The sequence below is a fragment of the Fistularia commersonii genome, chromosome 23, assembly GCF_037954325.1.
Source record: "Fistularia commersonii isolate RoL2024-O1a breed Wild chromosome 23, RoL_Fcom_v1.0, whole genome shotgun sequence".
Classification (NCBI taxonomy): domain Eukaryota; kingdom Metazoa; phylum Chordata; class Actinopteri; order Syngnathiformes; family Fistulariidae; genus Fistularia; species Fistularia commersonii.
The window spans coordinates 14,496,415-14,508,770 of record NC_141306.1 but is presented as its reverse complement, the minus strand read 5'-3'; the positions used below and the strand labels follow the sequence as shown (position 1 = coordinate 14,508,770).

Below are 12,356 nucleotides of genomic sequence, written 5' to 3'. Positions count from 1 at the left end.
CCAGACGCAAGAACTTCGAACAGGAGGAAGACGACAACAAACAAATCGCTGGTGTTTTGGACAAACGCACATGGGCGTTCGACAAACACCATATCCAGGTAACTCTCCCGTTTACAGAACGAGCCACCAAGACCTGGACCCGCTCACCCACGGGTCAGTAGAACTGAAGAAGCCTCTCGGGTGAAACGTCTTCAAGTGAAGAAATTCAAGCCCAGTTGTCCCGACAAGAAGATTCCAACCAGAACAACACCCAGAGCACACGTGGTGTTTTTGTACCCATGCATGAATATAGCTATTTACCCAATGAGACTAAGAACATGGAAGCGAAATGTTTCAAGGCATTTCGTCAGTGACATATTTGTTCGACTTTAGATAAAACCTTGCAGTCTCTAACACAGAATCATTGGGTGGACAGACAGACAGAGAGGATGTTCTAACAACTGAGCACCGGCTGGCTTAACTGTAAAATAATAACTGTAAAATGCACAACGGACGTCTTTTCTTATAATATAACCTGACGAGCCAAGGGATTTAGGGGGGAAAAAAGCTGGCAATTCAACACATATGACACTCATCGTGACTCCCCAGCTGTTAGTGCAAGTGTACATTTGTGTAGTAGTCTTCTTCGTCTTCGTCTTCGTCTTCTTCTTCTTCTTCTTCTTCTTCTTCTTCTTCTTCTTCTTCTTCTTCTTCTTCTTCTTCTTCTTCTTCTTCTTCTTCTTCTTCTTCTTCTTCTTCTTCTTCTTCTTCTGGCTTTTCCCTTCAGGTGTCGCCACAGCGAGTCAACTTCCTCCATCTAACCCTATTCTCTGGATCCTCCTCTCTCACACCAACTACCTTCATATCTTCTCTCACCACGTCCATAAACCTTCTCTTTGGTCTTCCTCCAGACCTCTTGCCTGGCAGCTCCAATTCCAGCATCCGTCTACCAATATATTCTCTATCCCTCCTCTGTCCATGACCCAACCATCTCCGTCTGGCTTCTCTGACCTTCTCTCCAAAACATCTAACATGTGCCGTCCCTCTGATAGACTCATTCCTGATCCTCTCCATCCTGGTCACTCCCAAAGAGAACCTCAACATCTTCATCTCTGCAACCTCTAGTTCTGCCTGCTGTCTTTTGGTCATTGGAACAGTTTCTAGTCCAAACATCATCTCTGGTCTCACCACTGTCTTGTACACCTTTCCTTTTATTCTGGCTGATGTTCTTCTATCTCTTGGTACCCCTGACACTTTTCTCCACCCATTCCAACCTGCTTGGACCATCTCTTCACCTCTTCTCCACACTCTCCTACGCTCTGGACTGTTGACCCCAAGTCCTGAAATCCTGAATCCTCCAGCTTCTTGATCTCCACTCCCTGTAGCCTCACCGTTCCATCCGAGTTCCTCTCATTCACACACATATATTCTGTCTTGCTGCGACTAACTTTCATTCCTCTCCTTTCCAGAGCATACCTCCACCTCTAGATGTTCCTCCACCAGTTCCCTGCTCTCACTACAGATCACAATGTCATCTGCAAACATCATGGTCCATGGGGATTCCTGTCTAGCCTCATCTGTCAGCCTGTCCATCACCATTGTGAACAAGAAGGGGCTCAGAACTGATCCCTGATTTGTGTAGTATACATCTTAAATGTCGTTTTTTTTTTACTGTTTATACAATTTCCTATTGTTTATTATTGTTATGTTTTACTTGAAACGCTGGCACAACAATTTCCCTTCGGGATAAAAAAAGTTGTTCTTCTTATTCTCATTATATTCAGCGTCCTGAGATTCGAGATAAGATATACTTTATTGGTCCCCACAGGGGAAACCGTTTAAGATTCTCTAAGATGCGACCAATGAACTTGGAGTCACGTTATCTAAAGTGGCCCGTACAGATTTGTGGATTGCATTGAGGATTGCCTTTGCAGCCGCGACACGAGATAATAACCATTTTGAAGATAAAGACAGCGGAGCCGTCTCACCCGTGTCCATCTGCCATACGTAAACAGAGCCGTCCGAGCACCCGACCACCAGGTAGTCGTCGGCCGGCCGCCACTTGATGACCTGGATGGGGAAGAGATGCCGCGACGCCAGCATGATGCACTTCCTCTCCCGCAGACTGAGGAGCCCCACGGAGTGATCACTGGCCACGGAGCAGACGCAGTGCTGCACCCGAGTCTGCGGAGGAAACGCCACCGTAAGAACCGGAAGCGGCGACGACAAAGCGTAGCCGGAGCTACGAGGGAGACGTCTTACGCTGCAGTTTTCCGGCGGGACGATGAGCTGCGTGATCTCTCCTCCGTGGACGCAGAAGATGTGTTTCATCTCTCCGGTGAAAATGTCCCAGACGATGACGGAGAAGTCCACGCCTCCCGACACCAGCGAGCGCTGGTCGTAGCGGGGGGAGATCTGGTACGGGTACAGGACGCATGTCACTTTGTTGCGGTGGCCTCGCAGGGTTCGGTGAGGAGGCCAACCTGGGCGGTCGACGGCGAAACAAACAGGATGTGAGGACGGATGTAAACGAATTCCACGTGTCGCCAAAATACACATTTTCCCGCACCTCTCCTGAGCATGTGCTCGCCCTGCAGCAGCTGGACGATGGCGGTCTGCGTGGCGGGAACGAGAATGATGCTGCCATCTTCTCGACCGCACACCAGCCGTCCCTGGGAGGGGATGTAAACGCTGGCCGTCACCTACGGGATCAGACGCACAAAGTGACTCCGTAAATCCGGGCAGAAACATCAGACACTCTGATCGAGCGCTTTGAGCCAGGTCTTTTTTGTTCTGACGCCGTCGGCTCGACAGTACATTCGTTGTTATCGTCGGCGTTGGTTACCGGGCCTTGAGAAGTACCTTGATGGGCTCCTCTTTGCCGGGCAGGGTGCTGAGCTGGTCGATGATTCCCGAGGACACCGGGCTCAGCTTGTCAAATGCGTCCTGGAGACTGATGGCCGACGTCACCCGCAGCTCTGAGCACACGTTCATTCAGTATGAGAGGGGGCGGGGGATTACGGACATTTAGCTTAGCTCGTGGCCGGCTTGTTTTCCCTTCCCGCCTCCTGGGCAAAGGTTCAGTGCGGAATCTTGGTTTGAATGATTGTTACCAAAAAAAATCTGTAATCATCACGTTTATTTACATCATGCAAAAAAAGTCCTCAACCATGAAACCAGTAAGATCAAATCTAAACTGGAAAAACGCAAAAGTCAACAACATGGTTGCACATCATGGCCACTAGATGGAACACAACCCCTCATTTTCAGCCATGACAATGTCAGAGAGCGGAAACGCTCCACAACTGGCCTGCGGATAAATTGTGTTTGGCCCACATGATAAGATCTAAATACTGTTAGAGCTGCCCCCACTGGTATATTGCACGCAACACCATCATAGTGCAAGTCTCATAATGCACTGCCAGTGCATTGGTGCCTCAGTCAAAGGGCCGCGAGTCCAAGTCGGCATCTCACTCTTCCATCAGCACTTTAAACTGCCTTCTCGCCAAAAAAGGGTAAATGAAAGGTAGGCAATGAAAACAGGGCTTTTCAAGGCACGCCTGTGTGTGTGTGTGTGTGTATATACATATATATATACAGTATGCCCGTGAGTGATTGTCTAAAAACAACATTAAATAAAAGCAATGATAAAAGAGAAAAAACAATTATTTGCATTCATATGCTCATGGCTCTATTTGCAAATTGTGAAAACATTTTGCACAGGCATAACAATGTTTTTCACTGTTATTTTTATTTTATGGAATGATGAATGTTGTTTTAAAGACAATCACTTATAGGCTTTATTAGTTCCAGGTTCAATATGAGCAATAAGGCCTCCAGCGGGCATCAATATTTTCCATTTTGGTCCACTGTATCCTTGCCCTGTACACCCCTTAATTTCTATTTCTGTTTCCGACTGATATTTTCTATTTCAAGACAATATCTGGGGCTCGGTCAGTGTTTGGATGACGTGGAGAACAAGCAGATCGACAGACAGCAGCGCTCTTTCTAAGTGACTCTGGAAATAATCGCATCACTTGCGTCATCCCAACCTGCCGCGGTGGACAGCGGCTGCAGAGGGGAGGTGTCCGGGATGCTCCACAGGGACAGCCGGCCCGACGAGTCTCCCTGGATCAACAGCTTGTGGAAGGGCTCCCGCCGGCCGAAGAAGAAGCGGGTGACGGGGGGACATATGAGGAGCTGGGGAAGAAACACCGGCGGGTCGATAAACTGCAGCCACAGTCGTCCTTCAAGAAATTTGGAAACGGAGATCCTTGCATCCCCTGTCACGAGTACCGTAATTTCCGGACTATAGGGCGCACCTCCATATAAGCCGCACCGGCTAGAACAGGGGTCGGCAACCCGCTGCTCTTCTTATAATAAATTATAAATATTTAATTAAAGTATATTTCATTTGTGTTAATTCCTTTTTTTAACTTTTAGTTCTAAGTTGGAAGATTATTGTGATCTTGAAATATTAAATAAAATTATATTTATTATTATATTAAAGTCCCGATTTGCAGATGCTGTGCACAGAAGTTCAGGGGCAGAAGTCCCTTAAACCAGGTAAAAGAAATATTTATGAAGATATTTTGCAAATATTTATTTTTTATTGTTTACTGACACAGTGATTTTTTTCCCGATTTATTTTTAAAATTCCGGTCAAGGCTCCGCGACACGCTCTGAAAGCCCAAAGCTCAAAATGAGTTCATTACATAAATAAAATTAAATTTTCTCCGTAATACTTTGTGAATTTCAGAAGCAACACACGACACACTTGTTTATACAAATTGTAAAGGTAATAAAAAGCAATATATACAGTGGTACCTTAATTTTAGACGTCAAAAAGTAATTGCGGCTCCCAGTGTTTTCTTTTCCGAGGAAACCGGGTCCGAATGTCTCTTTGGGTGTTACGGGTTGCCGACCCCTGGGCTAGCCGATCGCTATCTCGGTCTTCCTCCTGCGCACTAAAACTGTCAAAGTCGTCTTCTTCGGTGTCGGAGTTGAATCGACTCAGAATCTCCCGGTCATTTCATCGGTTCGATGTGACGAGGAGAAACGTTTTAGCGGCGTGAAGCTCGTTAGCGTCCCCAACCCAAAAAGTCCATATATTAGCCGTATCGTTGTGTATGTGAAAAAAGTCGCGGCTTATCGTCCGGAAATTACGGTACGTTAGTGATACTGACATGCAGGATCGGGGACTGACCTGTTTATCTGAGCGGTCAGCGATGCTGTAGACCAGTGGAGGGACGGAGCCTTCTTTAGTTTTCCCCACGTCGCTACGGAAATGTTCACTCGCAGAGAGGCAGCTGGGGAACGTCAACACCAGTTCATTTCTAACCCGCAGGGTCAACACCGCGAGCCGAAATGCTGGCGGCGGGGGAGCGGCGGGGGAGCGGCGGGGGAGCGGCGGGGTCACCTGGCAGGGAGCTTGTAGATGTAACTGCAGCCGTCCTCGGTCCAGATGATGACTTTATCCGCGGCGATGAACTCGCCCCCCGTCCAGGCCTGCTCGCCGTCGCTGGAAACCGAGCAGAGCAGCGAGTAGTCGCCTGCATCGAAGACCTGACACACACACACACACACACACACACACGAGAGATGGCTGCCATTTCAAGGCAAACACAAAGTGATGGCCGGAGAAAAGGCCGGCGGCCGGTAGATCCCTTACCCTCCAGTACTTGGAGCAGACGACCAGCAGGCTGCTCTGAGTGAAGGTGCAAAAGGAGATACTCTGACAGCCCTGGCAATAGATGGGCTTGGACTCCTCCTCAAACACCGGATCCAGGTCCTGGACACACACACACACACACACACACACACACACACACGGGCACCAATTAAAATTTGACTTTGGAATTAAGTCATAAAAAGAAGTATGGGAAATATGTCTTACGATGACCCAAAAGGAGGCTTTTTTTCCCCGGTATGTCTTAGATTGGGATCTTATTCAATTGTATAATAACATCTCCAAAGATGACTTTGGGTCAGTGCAGGTTTTTGTAAAAGTCATCTTTGTTTGCATTATTCCGGCAAAACCTGCCGAGAGGCGTCGGCTCCGGTGGTCTACCTGCATCCTGCTGACCTCGGCTGTGATGATCCAGACTTTCAGAATCCCGGTCACTGACACGGCCACCACTGTGTCCTCTGCAAAGACGGCCAGACATGGTCATATGCACACATGATATGATCGGTCTTATGCAGAAACTCCCCGCGGGTCCATTAGAACAGTGTTTCCCAACCACTGTGCTGTGAGAGATCATCAGGTGTGCCGTGGGAAAATGCCCACTTTCACCTGATTGGTCCGAAAATAATTTATTCAACGCAAATAATGTGTCTTCCTGTGTCTATGTGGGCAGCGTGCAGTGACAGGCAGAACAATTGCCGTAATTTCCGGATGATAAGCCGCGACTTTTTTCACGTAAACAACGATGCGGCTAATATATGGACTTTGGGTGGGGGACGCTAACAAGCTTCACGCACGCCGCTAAAATGTTTCTCCTCGTCACATCGGACCGATAAAATGACCGGGAAATTCCGAGTCCGTTCAACTCCGACACCGAAGAAGAAGACTTTGACGGTTTTAGTGCGCAGGAGGAAGCTAAAGATAGCGATCGGCTAGCCGGTGCGGCTTATAGTGAGGTGCGCTTAATAGTCTGGAAATAACGGTAAATGCTCTTCCACTCGATGGCAACGGGTGGTGAATGAACCTGTGCATCTGTGTACCAGAGTGATTATTGACGCTTTGCGTGATACATTTTTAAAATAAAAAGTACTTGTATCGGCGTAAACAAACAGGCAGCGTTGTTGAAAACGACCAAGACGAGTGAGAAAGCGGTGAAAGCTGCTATAAAGTTGCTGAACCTGCCGGCAAAATCATTGTAGAAGAAATGCTCGGCTCTGGCGTTGATAAAGAAATAGCCAGTTCTCTCAAATAATACCATTTTCAGACATATTGATGACATGTCTTCAGACGTTGAAATAAGTGTTCTGGAAAAGTTGCACATCAGTGGGAAATCTGCATTGCAACTTGACGAATCTACAGATATTAGATATATTAGATTTCACACGAAGTAAATTGAGATGACGGTTTCCTTCTAATTCGTTAAAAACTGTTTTTGACATATTTATTTGGTGGTGTGCCGTGTGATTTTTCTCATGTAAAATATGTGCCGTGGCTCTGCTTTAGAACTGCAGAATCCTCTGGGTCGAGGGCTGAAACGTCTTCAAGTGAGGACATTCAAGTCCAGTTTTCACAATGAGCAGTTCCCAAACTAACTTCTGGCACATGTAGGTCAAAGTAAACGTATCAGCGGTGTATTTCAGGGATTCATAAGTCAGCAAACTAAAACCATTTCAAATACTGATACTATGCAGAGAATTCATGTTTTATTTAACAGACTGCAGCCCTGAATCAGCTTCATTCATCTGCAAGCTTTCCAAACATCTGCAGCGTACAACACAAAGCAACCGACAAGGCATCTGCAACACCGAGTTAAACCCATTACTAGAGTATCTCAGCGATTCCTCCGGAGGGAATTCCTCTATCTTTTATTCCCTTATTCTGTCCGTGGATGTATTTCTCACCTTGCGTTCGGTGGGACCGGATAATGCTCATGGAGCTGATCCAGTCCGGGGAGATCTTGGACACCAGCGAGTACAGGACCTCCAGACTGGTGGCGTCCATGACCAGGATTTCCGGGTAGTGGCCGTTACACAGCAGGCGTCCTTCTCGCTGCGTGCCGATCGTGAACTGATAAAACTAGAAGATAGACGTCCGTGACAACAAAGTTACATTTTGACAATTAAAAAAAAAAAATAATAAGAAGAGCAAATTTATTTATCCCGAAGGAAATTGTTGTGCCAGAGTCTCAAGTAAAACATAACAATGATAAATAACAGTAGGGAGGAGGGAGAATAAGACATACAAATAAAACTATAAAGTGTCAAAGTCAAGGCTATAAAGTGTTTTAAGGTCTTAAAAAGTACAAAGATTTGAATATTCCCTTCAGCTGAGGGATCCTTGCAGTCTCTAACACAGAATCATTGGATGGACAGAAAGACAGAGAGATGCTTTAACAACTGAGCACCGGCTGGCTTAACTGTAAAATAATAACTGTAAAATGCACAACGGCCGTCTTTTCTTATAATATAACCTGACTGGACAGCTTTTTTCCCCCGAGATCCCTTGGCTATTCCACAAACACGACGCTGATGGTGACCACTCCCCAGCTATTAGTGCAAGTGTACATTTGTGTCGTACACTTCTTAAATGTCGTTATCTTTATCACAGCTTTAGATGAACTGAAACAAAAAGACACTTTCGCCTTCCAACATGTGATTCTGCTTCAGACGGGACGTGTTAAAAACATAAACAAGTCATATGGAAGCCCTGAAAACCCGACTAGCCTTGATGCCTCTTGAAGAAATCGGAATATTTGAAGCGGTCAGTTCTGGATACGAGTCTCGTGGGTCGCCGTCAGCAGAGGCTTACAGTTCGTCTGCTCAGACACGAAGACGTAAAGACTCCCTTGGATGGAACCATTACAAACAGGAGAGGACGTCAGATTGAGTCCCTTCAAAACGTTTTGAGGACACCGGCGACAACTTCTTTTTGTTTTTTAGAGATTCTACTTTGCAAATCAGCGTCTCTTTGACAATGAAACAGGAGGCGTCTTACCTGTATACCGGTGTGAGCACAAGCCAGCTTGGTGAACTCGATACAGCGTCCATCGTTTACGTCCCATAAACACATCTCCCTGAAAAGCACCGGCAGAATGAGGTGAGCGCCGGAGCGGAGGATGTGTGCAGGACGGCCTCCTCTTCCGCCTGCCGCTGACCTTCATTCCCTGCGGCTACTTTCAAACTGTCGAGGCGCTTTTTGCGTTTCGTTGTACGCAAATTAACGAGTAAAGCGTAAAGACAAGTCGAAATGTTAGTTTGCTTTAGATCAGGGGTGTCAAACTCATTTCTCATGGCGGCCACATACGGCCTGGGTAGATGTCAAGTGGGCCGGACCATTAAAATAATAGCATACTCAGCAATAAATAACCAAAATATCATGTCTTTCCTCTGTTTTGGTGTAAAGAAGTACAAAGACATGACGAAAATCTTGGAATTTAATGAACCATCCTTTGACAAAACATTTCATGAAACTCCTCATATTTCCTTAAACAAAAGTGCAATTTACTTTTATCATTCACATGTTTGCATTGCAATCATGTGATCATGAGATCCCACTGATCGTACAAAGGCACAAAACTTTAACAAGTAATTGGTATTGAAAAATATTGTAATGCACTTTACTTATAAAGAACTTATAAAGAGAGGGATTTTTAAACCATTTCCACATGTGCATATAAAATCTAAATTGAATCCCTGCCTTCACCCTCCAAACTAAAAAGGGTGCTATTAAATGTGTAAGGAAGAAAGTATTCACCTGTAAATGTGTAAACTTCATGCATGAAACATGCAAACACATACAATACATACTGAAAATGCATGGAGTTGCATGAACAGTAGAATTAATCTTTAGTAGTGAAGCTGCTGACTAACTTTAAATTGCATATTTTCGCTAGCAATTAGCTAGCTGGCTTTTACCGCTGCTTCACTGATTTCTCAGCTCTGGGTGAAAGTGGACGCTGTTTCCTCAGACCTGCCAGTGATTGGTTGATCTTATCTCTACTCAGTTTCTTTGCAAGCTGTCATATTTTTCACTCTGATGAGTCTCGTAGTGGCGCCGCATATTGTATTCCTTTAATATCGAAACTTGTTACAAACACGCCAAACACAAAGGTTTCCCGTGCGTCTCCGTAAATGAATAGGACGTAGTCCATTTTTCTTTGAAAATTCTACACTATTTAACTACTTTTCTCTGTTTTGATAACGACATTTTGGCTAATGAGGGCGTAGCAGGGAGGTGGAGACCAGGGTAGAAACAATGTGCTAACAAACAGCAGGTGGTACATCGATAACGTCTGCTGATTGGTCCGTCTCAGTGATGCAGATTGTCGTCTTCTCTGACCAAAACAGCGCGTGGAAAAATCTTTAATTGTATTTCATTAAAAAAATTAAATCCTCCTCTTTTATGCATTTTTTCATTATCAAATTATCCTGCGGACCTGGTCGAACCCCCTCCGTATGTTTGACACCCCTGCTTTAGGGCAAAGCGACGTAATGATGGTCTGTTCCCCTGTCAGTGGGGTAGTAATATCAATATGAAGATAATAGATTATTTTGTCACAGCAGCGTAACAGTTAAAATGTCGGAAAAAAATAAGGAAAATAAATAGGAATATAACTAGAAGATAGCAAGACATCCAGGAATAAATAGACAGCAGACAACATCATCATCAGGGATAATAATAATAATAGTAATAATAGTATTAGTTGCAATTTGTCATCATGCGCTGTCACGTCCGAAATCCCCTGAAATGAAGTAAATAATCTAAATGTATAAAAGTGCCTGGAGGCTTTAAGACAGTCTTGTCCCCATTGCACCTCCAGGGCGGAAATAAGAAGGTGACAATGCGACGAGGGTAAATCAGCGCTTGTATTTCCACCCGATGGTCTCGGACTCACCCGCTCTCCGACGCGCTGACGATGTACTGCTTGTCGCTGCAGGTGTTTGCTTTGGCCAGACAGGTGATGGAGGCCGTGTGGCCGAACAGCATGGCTCGGGGGCAAATCTAAAGCGGGGCGGGAGAGAAGCAACGGCGAGGTCATCGCAAACGAGCGAGCGGGGAGAAAAGCGAACATCCCTCTCTGACTCGTCCCTCCTCCTTTACCTCCAGCTCGGGCGTCATATCCCAGAGGCAGATCTGGCCGTCGTGGCAGCCGGTGATGATGGTGCTGAAGTCGTCCATCACCAACAGGCTGCTGATGCAGTGGGTCGGAGCTGTGCGGCCCCACAGGACGATGGGTAGAACCAGGTTGTTCCCAGACATTGTGTTCACGTGTCTGATGAAGAAGAGTTATTACTTTAGACTGAAACACAGCGGCTGCAGCGTTTGCACGGCAATCCGCTTTCTTATAAGTAGTTTTTCATCTGAAAGAGACAGAACAGGAAGACACACGAGACTGCATTGCAAGGAACCGCTCACACGTGATTATACACTGCTCAAAAAAATAAAGGGAACACTTAAAAAACACATCCTCGATCTAAATGAATGAAATATTCTTATGAAATACTTTGCTCTTTACACAGTTGAATGTGCTGACAACAAAATCACACAAAAATGATCGATGGAAATCAATTGTATCAACCCATGGAGGTCTGGATTAGGAATCACACTCCAAATTAAAGTGTAAAAACAAACTCCAGGCTGATCCAACTTTGATGTAATGTCCTTAAAACAAGTCCAAATGAATCTGTGTTGCTTCCTGAGTGGACACTATGATTTCACACAAGTGGGATTGACTTGGAGTTACATTGTGTTGTTCAAGTGTTCCCTTTATTTTTTTGAGCAGTATATTATTGTAACAGCGAGACACGCAACTACTGTCGGCCGATGCCACGCTTAGATGCTGGACTTTATGTTTTTTACGGCCTCAGGGGAGCCGTTAGGATCTTGAGAAACGGATGAATTCTCAAGGGTGGGGTTGGTGGGTGTATTCATTTGAAAATAAAAAAACACACAAAGTAATGCACTGGCAAGGTTTGGAAAAGTAAAAACAGTCATCTTTTCTGTCTTTTGAGCATCCTGTGAAATAGTAACTTAACAAACCAGGTTACTTTATAATATCCTAACCGATCCGCCACAACTTTATTTGTCCCGAAGGAAATTGTTGTGCCAGTTTCAAGTAAAACATAGCAATAATAAATCATAGTAGGAAATTGTATAAACAGTAAAAAAAAGGGGGGGGAGAATAAGAAATACAAATAAAACTATAAAGAGTCAAAGTCAAGGCTATACAGTGTTTTAAGGTCTTAAGTGCAAAGATTTTAAGATTCCCTTCGGCTGAAGGAAGAGGAATTAAAAAGTCTGATAGCCTCAAGTAGGAAAGACCTCCTGTGGTGTTCAGTGGAGCTCCTTGGTGGTATCAGTCTACGACTGAAAGAGCTCTGACAGGACGTCAGTGTCCATGCAGGAGGTGATGGACGTTGTCCGTGATGCTGAGGAGCTTCTCTGACACCTGCACCACAGACTCCAGCTCCACTCCCAGGACAGATCCAGCTCTCCTGATGAGCTTGTTGAGTCTGTTGGTGTCAGCTGTCTTGATCCTGCTGTCCAGCACACAACAGGGTAGAAGATGACGCTGGACACCAGCAAGTGGTAAAACATCTGCAGCATGGTCCTGCAGACGTTGAAAGATCTGAGCCTCCTGAGGAAGGACAGGCGGCTCTGACCCTTCTTGAAGATGGCGTTGGTGTTCAAG

At 45.5% G+C, this 12,356-nt stretch overlaps 1 protein-coding gene across 1 annotated transcript in view; it reads right to left on the bottom strand.

Moving 5' to 3' along the window:
- Nucleotides 1-10,932, bottom strand: part of wdr7 (WD repeat domain 7) — a 91,476-nt gene extending 80,544 nt beyond the window's left edge. The window contains exons 1-13 of the mRNA XM_086171092.1: nt 10,766-10,932; nt 10,560-10,666; nt 8,660-8,738; nt 7,567-7,741; nt 6,050-6,126; nt 5,651-5,770; nt 5,399-5,544; nt 5,186-5,288; nt 4,032-4,179; nt 2,842-2,957; nt 2,549-2,681; nt 2,242-2,462; nt 1,968-2,163 (exon numbers count right to left, since the gene is read on the bottom strand). Of these exons, the coding sequence (XP_086027218.1) occupies nt 1,968-2,163; nt 2,242-2,462; nt 2,549-2,681; nt 2,842-2,957; nt 4,032-4,179; nt 5,186-5,288; nt 5,399-5,544; nt 5,651-5,770; nt 6,050-6,126; nt 7,567-7,741; nt 8,660-8,738; nt 10,560-10,666; nt 10,766-10,924 (1,780 nt within the window). The 5' untranslated portion in view covers nt 10,925-10,932. The remainder of the gene's footprint in view (nt 1-1,967; nt 2,164-2,241; nt 2,463-2,548; nt 2,682-2,841; nt 2,958-4,031; nt 4,180-5,185; nt 5,289-5,398; nt 5,545-5,650; nt 5,771-6,049; nt 6,127-7,566; nt 7,742-8,659; nt 8,739-10,559; nt 10,667-10,765) is intronic.
- Between the last annotated feature and the right edge of the window lie 1,424 nt (nt 10,933-12,356).